Below are 12,301 nucleotides of genomic sequence, written 5' to 3'. Positions count from 1 at the left end.
TAACTAACTATACATAAAATCCTTTCATATGTGCAAATGTAAGATAAATTCATCATAGTGAGATTGACAATACTCACTGATCATTAAATGCTAATTCAGTTTTCAGAGTAGCTCAGACTGCCATACCTCCTTAATCTGTGTAAGTTGCTAAAAGTGGGTGGTATGTCTGTTGTACTCATCCTAGATGCCAAATCCTTGAGAAAAGGGGCTGGTCTCCCTGTTCTATTACTTTATGTTGACTTCCAGGCAGGTGACACTTTATAAGCACTGGCCAGCTGCTAACTGCAATGCTGGGCCCACAGGCTTCTCCTGAATCTTCTGGTCTATGAAAGTCATCTATCCCACAAACACAGCCCTTACCAAGCAAGGGCCTGCTTGTCTTATAAGATGAGTAAAACTACTGGTCATTGATAAAAAGAATTGCAAGTGTTTTTCAAAGCTATGCATACTTGGGATACAAGAGGGACATGATTCAGGAGGGAAACAGTGAGTTCGAGAGGTAAGTGAGTGCTGTGGGATGTTCTGTATGGCAAATGTGTTGCTAATTAGTCAATAAGTAAAACACTGATTGGCCATTGGCTAGGCAGGAAGTGTAGGCGGGACAAGGAGGAGAATAAAGCTGGGAAGTGGAAGGCTGAGTCAGAGAGATACTGCCAGCTACCACAATGACAAACAGCATGTGAAGATGCCGGTAAGTCACGAGCCACGTGGCAAGGTATAGATTAATGGAAATGGATTAATTTAAGCTGTAAGAACAGTTAGCAAGAAGCCTGCCACGGCCATACAGCTTGGAACCAATGTAAGTCTCTGTGTTTACTTGGTCGGGTCTGAGCGGCTGTGGGACTGGCAGGTGAGAGAGATTTGCCCTGACCGTGGGCCAGGCAGGAAAACTCAAGCTACAAGTGAGAGCTCCCGGCAAGAAGCGAATTTGATTTTCTTACTTTCTGGAATATTTTTGGCAAATTACAAATGTGCATGTTACATCCATGGATAATCTACACAGAATAATAAATAGAGAAGTTTCATTTCTTCTGCCCACCTTCATTGAATCTTTTAAAATTTTGTTGCTTTCAGAGTACAAATCAATACAGACTCTTCATGTGCTCAGGCCCCTCCAATATAATTACTTTCTTTCTATTGGCAATACCTATTCTGAATTTACTACTTTTTATGTTTTAACATGCATCACAATTCTTACTCTTAACTCTGATGCTGCTTACAGTCAACTTTTCAGCTGAACTGGTAAACAATAGTAAATGATGGTGAGCATGAATTGCCAGGGATTTGTTTTGAGCTTTCCAAAAGGAAAAAGCTCTAAGTTTTAATCAATAATAATAAAAAAGTTGACAATTTTGTTCTTGATTGGAACATTTTAAAACTAAGGAAATAAAAGAAGACAAAAAAAGAGAAAAAGAAAATGAGAAAAGAAAAGGAGGAAGGGGGAGGGAGGAAGAACAGGAGAAAGGGAAGGAGATGTGAGTGGAACCATTAAGGCATATTACAATGTTCATAAAGCTGTATGAATGCTATTGCCTGGTGACTTTTTGTTAAGAGTCACAAGATTTTGGTCCTGGAGAGATAGCTCAGCAGTTAAGAGGACTGGCTACTCTTCCAGAGGTCCTGAGTTCAATTCCCAGCAACCACATGGCGGCTCACAATCATCTATAATAGGATCTGGCATGCAGGCATACATGCAGATAGAATATTCATACACATTAAAAAAATAGATAAATAAATGAAAGTCATAAGACTTAACTTGGCCAACCTTAGGCTATAACAGAAAATTGCCCAAGTTTTTTGTTTGTTTGTTTTTGTTTTTAGTCAGGAATAGTTAATTGACAAAATGGACTGCTAATCACATCATATTATTATATCTATAAATTCTGCCACCATCCAAGTTTGTGACAACTTTCTCAATGCGACATATGTACATGACCCTGAATAAAGTATAGAATTGCTCTGTACATGCCTCTATGACACATCATTGTACCATCAAAGGACAATCCAAGGGAGTGATTCACTTCCTTTTGGTTTCCCAAGTATGCATAGTTTTGAAAAACACTTGCAATTGTCTTTTTATCAATGACCAGTAGTTTTACTCATCCTATAACACAGGCATGTCCTTATAGGTAAGGGCTGTGTTTGTGGGATAGATGACTTTCATAGACCAGAAGATTCAGGAGAAACCTGTGGGCCCAGCATTGCAGTTAGCAGCTGGCCAGTGCTTATAAAGTGTCATCTACCTGGAAGTCAACATAAAGTAATAGAACAGGGAGACCAGCCCCTTTTCTCAAGGATATGGCATCTAGGATGAGTACAACAGACATACCACCCACTTTTAGCAACTTACACAGATTAAGGAGGTATGGCAGTCTGAGCTACTCTGAAAACTGAATTAGCATTTAAAGATCAGTGAGTATTGTCAATCTCACTATGATGAATTTATCTTACATTTGCACATATGAAAGGATTTTACATATAGTTAGTTATAGCAAAAGGAATGAAAATAACAGAATTGACTCTCTATATGGGTTAGGTTAAATAAGTTAAAAGTGCACTCCAGCAATGGAGTACTTGTTAATCCTCAGATTTATGAGAGAAAGACCAGTTCCACAATTTTGAGACATGTGAAGTCAGCTTTAATTAAATACTGACCAGGATGAACTCTGGTCAGGTCCATTCTAGGATTCCCAGGAAATAGCCATGAGTCACATTTTGTGGGGCTTTTTAAAAAGACATAATTCTCTGCATTTCCCAACAGGTCCAATCAGGGGAAAGTATTTCCTGCCTATGTACCTCCCACCTACATGTGACCAAGCACATCTGGTAGTTAGTTCAAACAAACTTGTTTAGAGGAGTGAACACGTGGCTGGTTATTCCTCCCAAGAACTGTAGCTCCCAGCATTCTAGAAAATGCAACATCCCCCAAACTAGAAAATAAACAGAGTGCAGTTAAAAACCATTCATAAAACAGCACTATACACAACAAGTATAGTGTGAAGTAAAGGTTATAGAATTCTACAAACACTGTGAGGAAATAACATACACACATGCATGTATGTGTGTGTGCAGAATATATCTGTTGAAAAAACAGCTAGAAATAGGAAGGAAGAATGGGGACAATTGGAGGAACAGAAGGAGGGAGGGGTCTGCATCCTTTCATGTCTTCTATATCTGCCAACATGAAATCACTTTCTAGTAAAATTACATGAAAATACAAAACTTTCAAAATATATTGGGAATAATAGGAGAAATGGGCTTAAGAAGAACAGACTTGAAAATAAAGATAAATTCTATTCCTTTATCTTTTTTTGTGCCTTTTATAATATATTGTAGAAATTTGGGAATGTGAGAAGACCAAAATCCCTGCATTTATAAAGTCTAGGGAAGGATATAAGTGAGGGTGATCCAGTCTGTTCAGAATATTCTGGCAAGTTCAGGTTGTCAAGGCTACAAGAGCTTATCCAGGCTGAGATCCCTTAGGTAGGGAAACTGACATTCTATCGAAGAGGTTGACCATTTCGCAAGCAGATACTCTTGCTTGCTGGGCATATGGCTTGTAATAAGCAAGTTTTTTATACATTTGGTCTGAACTGAGTAAATGACCAGAGCAGATACTGTAAGAAAGAATGAAGTGTCATTTGCTTTACAAGAGAGCACCTTTGTGTTTTTGCACTACTGTTAACTGGAGACAATGAGCAAATACGATGCTTTAAATAGCAAATTTCCACTAAGAAAACTTTAATGGGGTCTGCTTATGTTTTATATGTCAGCAGGTCAGCTTATGCTCCTGTCCACTTTTTATATTAGTTTGATAATTCCATTTTATTATAATGATAACTGAAGCCAGGTCACCATCTTACAGTACATATTGCAGTACTTAGTTGTAAATACCTAACATATGTGAAGATTTGTTCTGTTTATTTCTCTTCTAGGAAAGTTGGGAAAGAGAGGTGTATGTGAGGGGCTCAGTAAAGAAAGCTCCACTCCATGGTTAAGTGGGAGGTTTTTATTATGGATAAGAGAAAGAAAATATCCAGAGTCCTCTGGAAGAGTAAGAAGCAAACTGGGCTGGCTAGGGCTCTCTGTCAGGGAAGGGAGGATAGAGGGACTCAATAGTGGGGACAGAGTGGCAAAACCTTGCCACTATAAAAACAAGCAGAGTTTCTTGGGGTTAGCATAGTTCAGGCCCGTGGGGGAGGTGAGAAGGGCCAGGAGACTAGTGTAGGGACTTTGAAATGTATAACGGGTATTTGTGACTAGGGACTGGAGGCACCTGGATGCTAGCATAGACCTTGATACTCTGATAGCTGCCATAGGTATATGTACATGGAGAAACGTATGTCCCCTTTTGCCAGAGGCAGGGAAATGACTCCTTTTGATAGATGGGAATACATTTCAAGTTCCTGAGGAACCTTCGCTCTATCTAAGCCCCAGAAATCCTATAGTCCAGCTTGAGCTATTTCTGGGTATATGTACTGCCTGAGACCTAACATCCCAGCCTTTTGTTGATAAGCTGCTACTGGTCTCTTCTGTAGCTGCTTCGCAGAGGTGGGGTGGGGGTGGAAGTGGAGGTTATATGAAGAGGGACATTTTGGTGGCCCAGGAAGCTGAAGAAACAGGGATCAACCCCATTGACTGAACAGGTCTACATCAGTGACTGATTTACATCAGCTTTCAAAAGTCCAGGGCTTGCTGATTTTGCAGGACCACCTGGGGCTAGCAAGATGAGCTCATTTTGGAGCAGTTTGCAGGGCCATAGATGATTCCTGGATGGTATCTGTCAGATGAGTGAATCTGCTGGGAAAGGTATAGACTAGAAACAGAAGGCATTAGCATCAGTGTAACCTGCACTGAAGTTCTCATTGTAGAAAAGTAGTTATCAAGTGTCTGCAAACAGCTGGGGTAGACTCAGGCCTTTGAGCTGCAACAAAACAAAGCCTGAGAAGTTATCAACATGATACAAGTATAGACATTCATTTGTCACAGGACAGAAGTTTCCTGGCAGCAAAGAGAACAAGGAGAGCTTAAGGGTCCAAAAGATGGTTCTGGAATAAAAGCAGCTAAACTCTTTCCTCTGTCCGGAGGATAGATACACATTGGGTAGAGCTATTTCTAGCACCATGAGAAGCACTTTTAAGTCTATATTTAGAAAACTACCAAAGGAAATTTACAATCTCAAGCCTGGGACAATAATAATAGTCATTGCTTTACCAAGGCTAGATTAATAGCTTACCAGACCTCCATTTATGAGTATTAGACCCTGAAGTTTTGAAGTCTTAACATCATATGTGTCATCTTTAAGTCTCATTTTTCACATGCTTTACATCACTCCCTCAGACCTTCACAACTTGCATTTACACACCTTAAATCACTTCCTTAGACCTCTGCAATGGACATAAACCTTAAGGTTTTAGTTTTCCTTTCATCTGGAAGCATCCAATCATTCACCATGAGACATAGGTGGTTGATTATTGAGAGCAGTCATTGAAAAGCACATTCTTTTAAGTAAAGGAAGAGTAAAAAGCAGTTTTTCAATCACTAACACCAGCATGATAGCTTGAGTTCGCTTCCATTGACACTTGTCTGTGAGTTTGTCTTTTCTGGGCAGGAGGTCTACCAACTTGAGGAAAAAAGGGAAACCTGTGTGTGAGTATATCTGTCACAGTAGGAGGCCTGCCAGCAAGGTGAACCTGTCTATGAGTTTACCATCTCAGTAGGAGACCCTGTAGCTCTATGAAAACCAAGGCCTGGTTTTTGAATATGAAATCAATTCAGACTGACAGGTAATTTTGTCTTAGTCTTAAAGCCTTTTCATTTAAGAGACTCAGGTAATTTAAGCTTTTAAAAAGTTTTAAAATTTGTCTAATCAGCAAGTAACATGTTCATCCTTTGCACTCAAGGTTACTAAAAAGCCTTACTGTTCTGAAGGCGAAAGGAAACTTTCTGGATATGAAGGGACTGACTGGGCAGGGTAGCCTTGGGTGTAGGAGTGGGCAAGACTGCTAGACTCTTAATCGAGGGTCTCCAAGGTGAGACTCCCCATCAATGGCATCACAGAGCTTGAAAATAATACATTTGAGTAGGAATTGTAGACTAAGTGGCTTCTGTATCTATTAAAACAACAGAGACTCACTTGCTACCTGGACAGCCAGCCTGGAATCTTCCATGGTGATCTCAATGGGTTTGTTGAGGACAGAGACAGTTTGCCCTCAGCTGCCGCATAGCTTAGCATCAGCCTTCAGCTGCCAGACCCATAAGATCTGAGAGACTTTTCTGTGGCGGAGAAACTTGGGGTTCTGGCCTACCTTAAAGGGGCAGAGTAGGGCAGTCAACCCAACAGTGTCCACTTTGGGCAGGGTCCTTGGTGGTAGTGATCAGTGTCATGACACTCAAAGCAAGTCCAAGTGGAATACCTGATTTTAAAAAAAAAAAGTTTACCTGTTTTTAATTACTTGCTTCAGGCTTAACCTTGACAACATACACAGAAGGCAAAAGCTTGTTCCTGTAAATAAATTGCATTTGTCCTTAGCACAACTATAAGCACAGTTCTGAGCATATTAAAGAATTTGATCATTAACTGGCATGTCATTAGTGTCTTTAACAGTTTACAACAAGTTTGTAGCTTTTATGAGATTAGTATTTCACAGTTTTATTCCTTTTAAATTTGAGCCTTAAAAATTTGAACTTAAGATTCAATCAAAGATCCTTTAACATCAATACAACTTTAATTAATACAGTCATTAATACAGTCCACAGAGAGACCAGGAACTTTATTTTCTTGGTCTTTTCATTGTGTTCAGTTATATTTAAAGACTTCTCCTACAGCCATATGTGTTAGCCTGAAAAACCCATGGTACAAGTTGAGTATGGTAGTTCATATAATCGGAGTCATTTGGAGACCAAGGCCAGGTTACTGTGGTGATTTTTAAGTCAATCTGTGCTACATAGTGTGTTCCAGATTAGCCTTGGCTGTGGTATAAGACTCTCTGTCAAAAACAATTTTTTTTTTAAGTTACGGCTCTTCTGACACAGCCATGTAATAATTTCTTAGAAATTACTTAAAATTTTGGTATTCTGCTTAAGAACAGATCATATTCATTGAGTTGTGACTGCCTTTTTAAATAATACCTTCAGCCCTCTGAAAAGTGTGATCTCCCAGGGAAAGAGGAAGGTGGCACAAAGTTCCAACTTGGAGAGTTTCTGCCTTCACACTACCCAGCAGGATTAGTGGCTTCCATAAGACAGACTAGGTGCTGGCCAGGCACACGGAGAGACTCTTGCCTTCAAAGCACTAGAGATGACTGCTGGGGCAAACATGGAACTGACCGTTTCTCCCATAGACCTAATTAATGTCTCTGTTTCCTGTATTTCTGTTTTAGAGCATTGTGTGTACCGGCCGGCGTCAGTGGCACCCAGATCCCTCCCTGGTCTACTGCATCCAGTCATGTGAGGTATGTGAGCTTGACTTCCCCAAGCCATGTGGAGAGCTTCAAGTAATGTGAGTCGCTCCAATGCAAGACCCTGTTCCTCCTGATCCCTCTTTTCCTCATTTAGTTTCTTAAATGTAGCTGCCTCCCAATCCCAAACTTACAGAAGTTAGGATTTCTGAACTCAGTTTTATTTTAGTAAAATCTTCAGTCACTCAAAAGGCAAGCCAGAATTATTTATGGCTTTGGGATTCTGTAACTAGGCCTTGGTTGGAATTAGTTAAATAAGGATTTTACTATAGACAATTTTGTTCAGCCAGCACAGTGCTTAAAACAACTTTGGTGTGTGTGTGTGTGTGTGTGTGTGTGTGTGTGTGTGTGTGTGTGTGTGTGTATGTGTGTGTATATGTCAATATTTAAAATTGAGATTGTGTGTGTGTGTATGTATTTATGCAGACAGAGTATTATACTCCAGCCACAATAGCCCAGACTAGACCTTATGGTAACCCTTCTGCCTCAGCCTCCTGAATGCCAGGGTTATTTGTAGGCAGGAATCACCAGGCTTGGATGATAATTGAGATTCATATGTACTTACATAATATCATACATATACATATTACAAATTAAAATAAATATAAAAATCTTTGTGTAAAGCTTTTTTCCCCTCACAAAACAAGAATATCTAGAGGGTTCAGCCACAATTAGCTAGACTTGAATAACAGAGCAGTTATCACTCCAGTCAGCATGTGGTTTACTTCTTCCTGGGGTCCCTTTTATGAGGCTTCCCTCCTTTGCATCAACTGCAAGGTCATACAAGTGTCTAAGCAGCCTTCTAGGTACACCTATATTCCACCATTGAGTGGTCTGACCTAGATCTTTACTATATCAAGAAATCCCATCTTCCTCTTCCTGCAGTGGGTCCCCCTGTCAGTGGTCACTTCTGGTACAATGACTTTTTAACCTAACAAAGAAGAGTCTAGAATGAATCAGAGCATTGCCTAGAGAGTGACCTAAGAACCCTCTGACACTGAGAAGGAGCATACATACATAGCCCATTTAGGTAAACCCTCCAATCCTGGGAACAGCCAGTGACAAGAACAAATAGTCTAGGCACTGCCCTGTCCAGCATGACTGACTGCAGGGAAGGTCCTGACTGAGGTGGAGAAAGGATGAAGAAAAAACAGACAGACAGACAAACAGACAGACAGGCAGATACATGGATGCACAAAAAAATTGGCATCAGATGGGTAAGGATCTCTGATGGAAAAGCTACAGGACACTGAGAAACTCAGCATGTTTATTATATAGGGTTCAATAAAGAGGTGGGGTTATTTCAACTGAACAAGGAGGCAGAGTTTATGATACACAGCTGGATCAAGGGGACAGGTTTAGCTAATCTCAGTAGGAGCAGCCTCTGTAGGGGAGCAGGGGAGAGAAAGCCGGGGTGCACATTTTCTAGACACAGTTAACACTTACACTTCATTCTCCCTGAAAGGCTTTGCTACCCCATCTTAGTGGCCGTGGCCATATCAGCAGCACACATTCACTCCGGACTTCACTCACTCAGGGCTTTCTCCACTCCCTACAAGTCACTGCAGATTTATTCATCCAAATCTCTCTTTGGAAGTTAATAAGCCACTTTGCAGCACTGCCCAGATATTTTTGGCTCCTTGGAGTGTACTAAAGAGAGCGCCTTTAACTGCCATTGATTTCCAACAGTCCCTTCAAGCACACCCAACCTGCATGCAGGCATGCGTGTTAATCTTCTAATCTGTATCTCAGAGTCTCTTGATCTAATTCTGGGAAACTGGGATCCACATGAGGCCAGGGAAAGGGAAAGGGTGCGGTTTAAGAGAAAGGAGAAAACTTGGTGGAGAAAAGATACCCATAAAATAGCATTCTGAGGATGCAGGAAGGCTCATGCTAGCGTGGAGTGTGCTGTATTGTGGTGCGGGGCCAACAGAACAGCTCATCTTCTGCCATCATTAGAAAAACAGATGGTGGTGGGGTGGGGTGGGGAAGCAAGGGGAGGCAGTGAATCATCCACTGGGCAGGGGGTGATGGGGAGAGAGGAGGCCAGGGAAAGAGGGAGATAAACAGACAGAGGGCTTAGGGAGCTGGACAGAGATCAAACAGATCCTGAGAGTTCCCTTCTGCTGTTTCTACGCATCATCACAAGTACGAGGGTGGATGTCAGGGCTTGGAGCTGGGCTGGCTTCAGTGCTTTCCAGAAGGTTACAATACAGAGCTTTCCACGCTTGTCCTTTACCCTGGCCTGTACCCCAGCATACCCTCTAGATTGACCTATTAGCCAGAGCTTCTTAGGTAGCTACGTTCTCTTTGAGGATGCCACAAGAAGTAAAGCTCTCTTCTCCCTGCTTGTTTTCCCTCACCCACTGGGAAACCCAGACCCTCTGATTGACAGTTCAGTGGTTCTGTGTGACCCCTGATGAATAGCTTTGTCATCACCTGGGGACTCAGTAGCCTGCATCTTCTTAGGTCCACTCTACACCCACTGCATTGCAAAGTGCACAGGGGACCAGCAATCAGCAAGGGATTCTGAAGGCCACTGTGGAATCCTAACACCCACTATCTCAACCCCTGGGAGAAGGCTAGAAAATCACTTGTCTGGGCATCCCCATGTTGAAGCTTTCTTTACCCAAAATAATGACATTCTCTTCCCCACCCCCATATGTGTGCGCGTGTATGTGTGTGTGCTGGGGGTGATATATGTGTGTACTCACACGCATCTGGCTACACATGTAGATGCAGGACAGAGAGTAATATTGATGTCTTCCTCAATAACTTTCCATGTTACTTTTGGAGACAGGGTCTCTTACTGAACCTCAAGTTAGTTGATTACACTGTCTAGCTAATCAGCTTCAGGGATCCACCTCTCTTTGCCTCCTGGATTACAGGTGCATGTTGCCACACATGGCTTTTTAATGGGTGCTAGGGATCTGTCTGTATTCAATTGCTTATGCTTACACAGCAAGTTCTTTCCCAAGACATCTCAGCCTCAGACTTAATTCTATATGTTATTTACATTCTGATTACCCTACACTACTCTGAATAGTCTATACTCTTATTTCCAGGTTCTCTGGGTTAGGAGAGGCTTAGAAAACTGGCCATTGGTTTTTATTCTTTCAACCAAGACAAGAGAGAAGAAAGACCATGTAAAGAGAGGAGGGAAAAGCAGAGAAAAGCAGAGTCAGCAGGACCCATAGGAAGGAAGAGAGACAGCAGAGGAGAGGAAGAAGAATGTCCCTGGAGACACAAGCAGTGAGAGATACAGAGAGGGGAGGTGGGGACCAGGAAGAAAGAAGAGATGGTGAAACTGGCCAGTTCCTGATGCAACTTGGCCAGTTCTTAACACTTTACTGGAAAAAAACTAAACATGTTAGCATCAGAGGCAAATAGAGGGAAAACAGACCCAGAGTCAAGAAACAGAGGGCTGGCTAGATGAGAAATTTTGCAAAGCACAGTGTATAATCTGTACTGAAATTAAATACATTGTGACCCATAATCTAGATGGAATTCCATTTTTCAATCCAGTACTAAATATTGATCTGAACTGTCCCCCTGGAGCCGCTCAGCCTTGTACAAGTGTGCCTCATGCATTTTTCTCCTAGTGACTCAAAGCAGCAGCCTCATCCCATCGCCTCATTGTCTCCAGCCTGTAGTGTATCAGTGCCAACAAAGTAACTTATTTCCATCACTTCTCTCTCCTGTTCCACAGTACTCTTGTCATCCATTCTCTACCATTCTGTGCTTCTCACGTTCTTAAGAGGCACCTTCAGGAATTCCTCTAAAACAACCAACCAACCAACCAACCAACCAACCAACAAAAGCTATCAAAGCCACTCCATCTCCTTATGACTTGTATTCACACTATATCCAGTAGGAGGCAAGTGCACTGCAGATCTGTAGCCCAAGTTTGCTCATCTTCAAATTCTATTTCTCTAGTTGCTTCATGCATTTGGCCTTCTTGACCTAAATTGTTTCTTGTTTTTATATTTCATTTCATGAGTTATAAATGAACAAGAAATGGCAAGCTGGCTAGAGGAAACGTTTAGAAATCAGGTAACTCTAGATTTAATTTCTGGGTCAGCTAGTAGTTTGAACTTCAGAGTCTTGATCTGAAGTAGCACGTGAACACCAAAGTAATTTCAGGGTGTTATTGACTATTCATAAAATCCTATGTGCTGTGCCTGACGCATAATGCATTCTTATGGTGGTGTTATTGTTTGCAATGTGTTAGCTACCCCATTAATATTTGCTCAGCGAGCAAAGCCTAAATTAGAGACAATTCTGTTCGTATGATTGTAACATAATTAGATATGAACCCTGAAGCTGAGAAAAAGGTAAGCAAAGGAAAACAGGATGCTCCCATAGAGAGCCATGGAGATGTATAAATCACAAATCACTTAGGGACAGTGGCCATTATATCCAATCAGTTATTAGATCAGCTTGTTGTCAGATCATTCTGTGAGTCACTCTCCTTCTTTATCCTTCCACTTGTCCTCTTAACTGGAGTCTAATCAGTTTTCTCAAATGAGCTAATACAGTAGATTCCTAATTGTTCTCCTGCTTCCCAGACCTGTGCCCAACAACTGCCTTCACATTCTACACTGCTACTACAGTATTCTTCTATTGTCCACTTTTTCCAAAACTGTCCTAGGAAGTCCCTATCATTTTCACACTTCTGTCTGTAATGAGCAGGTGTCTAGTCAACAGGCCTTTCTCTCGCAGACACATGTCTGTTCTAGTCCCTGTGTGAATTCTGTACCTCAGACGTGAAAGGTTTTATGTCATATGGTATTCTAAAATGTGCATGGGCTTTGCACTCTGGGTTCACTTTGGGGATTAGA

General features: G+C 41.5%; 1 protein-coding gene across 1 annotated transcript in view; it reads left to right on the top strand.

Moving 5' to 3' along the window:
* Window positions 1-12,301, top strand: part of Pappa2 (pappalysin 2) — a 253,241-nt gene that overhangs the window by 199,643 nt on the left and 41,297 nt on the right. The window contains exon 21 of the mRNA XM_052737329.1: window positions 7,383-7,454. Coding sequence (XP_052593289.1) covers window positions 7,383-7,454 — 72 coding nt within the window. The remainder of the gene's footprint in view (window positions 1-7,382; window positions 7,455-12,301) is intronic.

The sequence above is a fragment of the Peromyscus californicus genome, unplaced genomic scaffold (assembly GCF_007827085.1).
Source record: "Peromyscus californicus insignis strain IS unplaced genomic scaffold, ASM782708v3 Scaffold_14__1_contigs__length_90479793_seg_2, whole genome shotgun sequence".
NCBI lineage: Eukaryota > Metazoa > Chordata > Mammalia > Rodentia > Cricetidae > Peromyscus > Peromyscus californicus.
The sequence above is the reverse complement of the archived record's forward strand: the minus strand, read 5'-3'. Positions and strand labels throughout refer to the sequence as shown.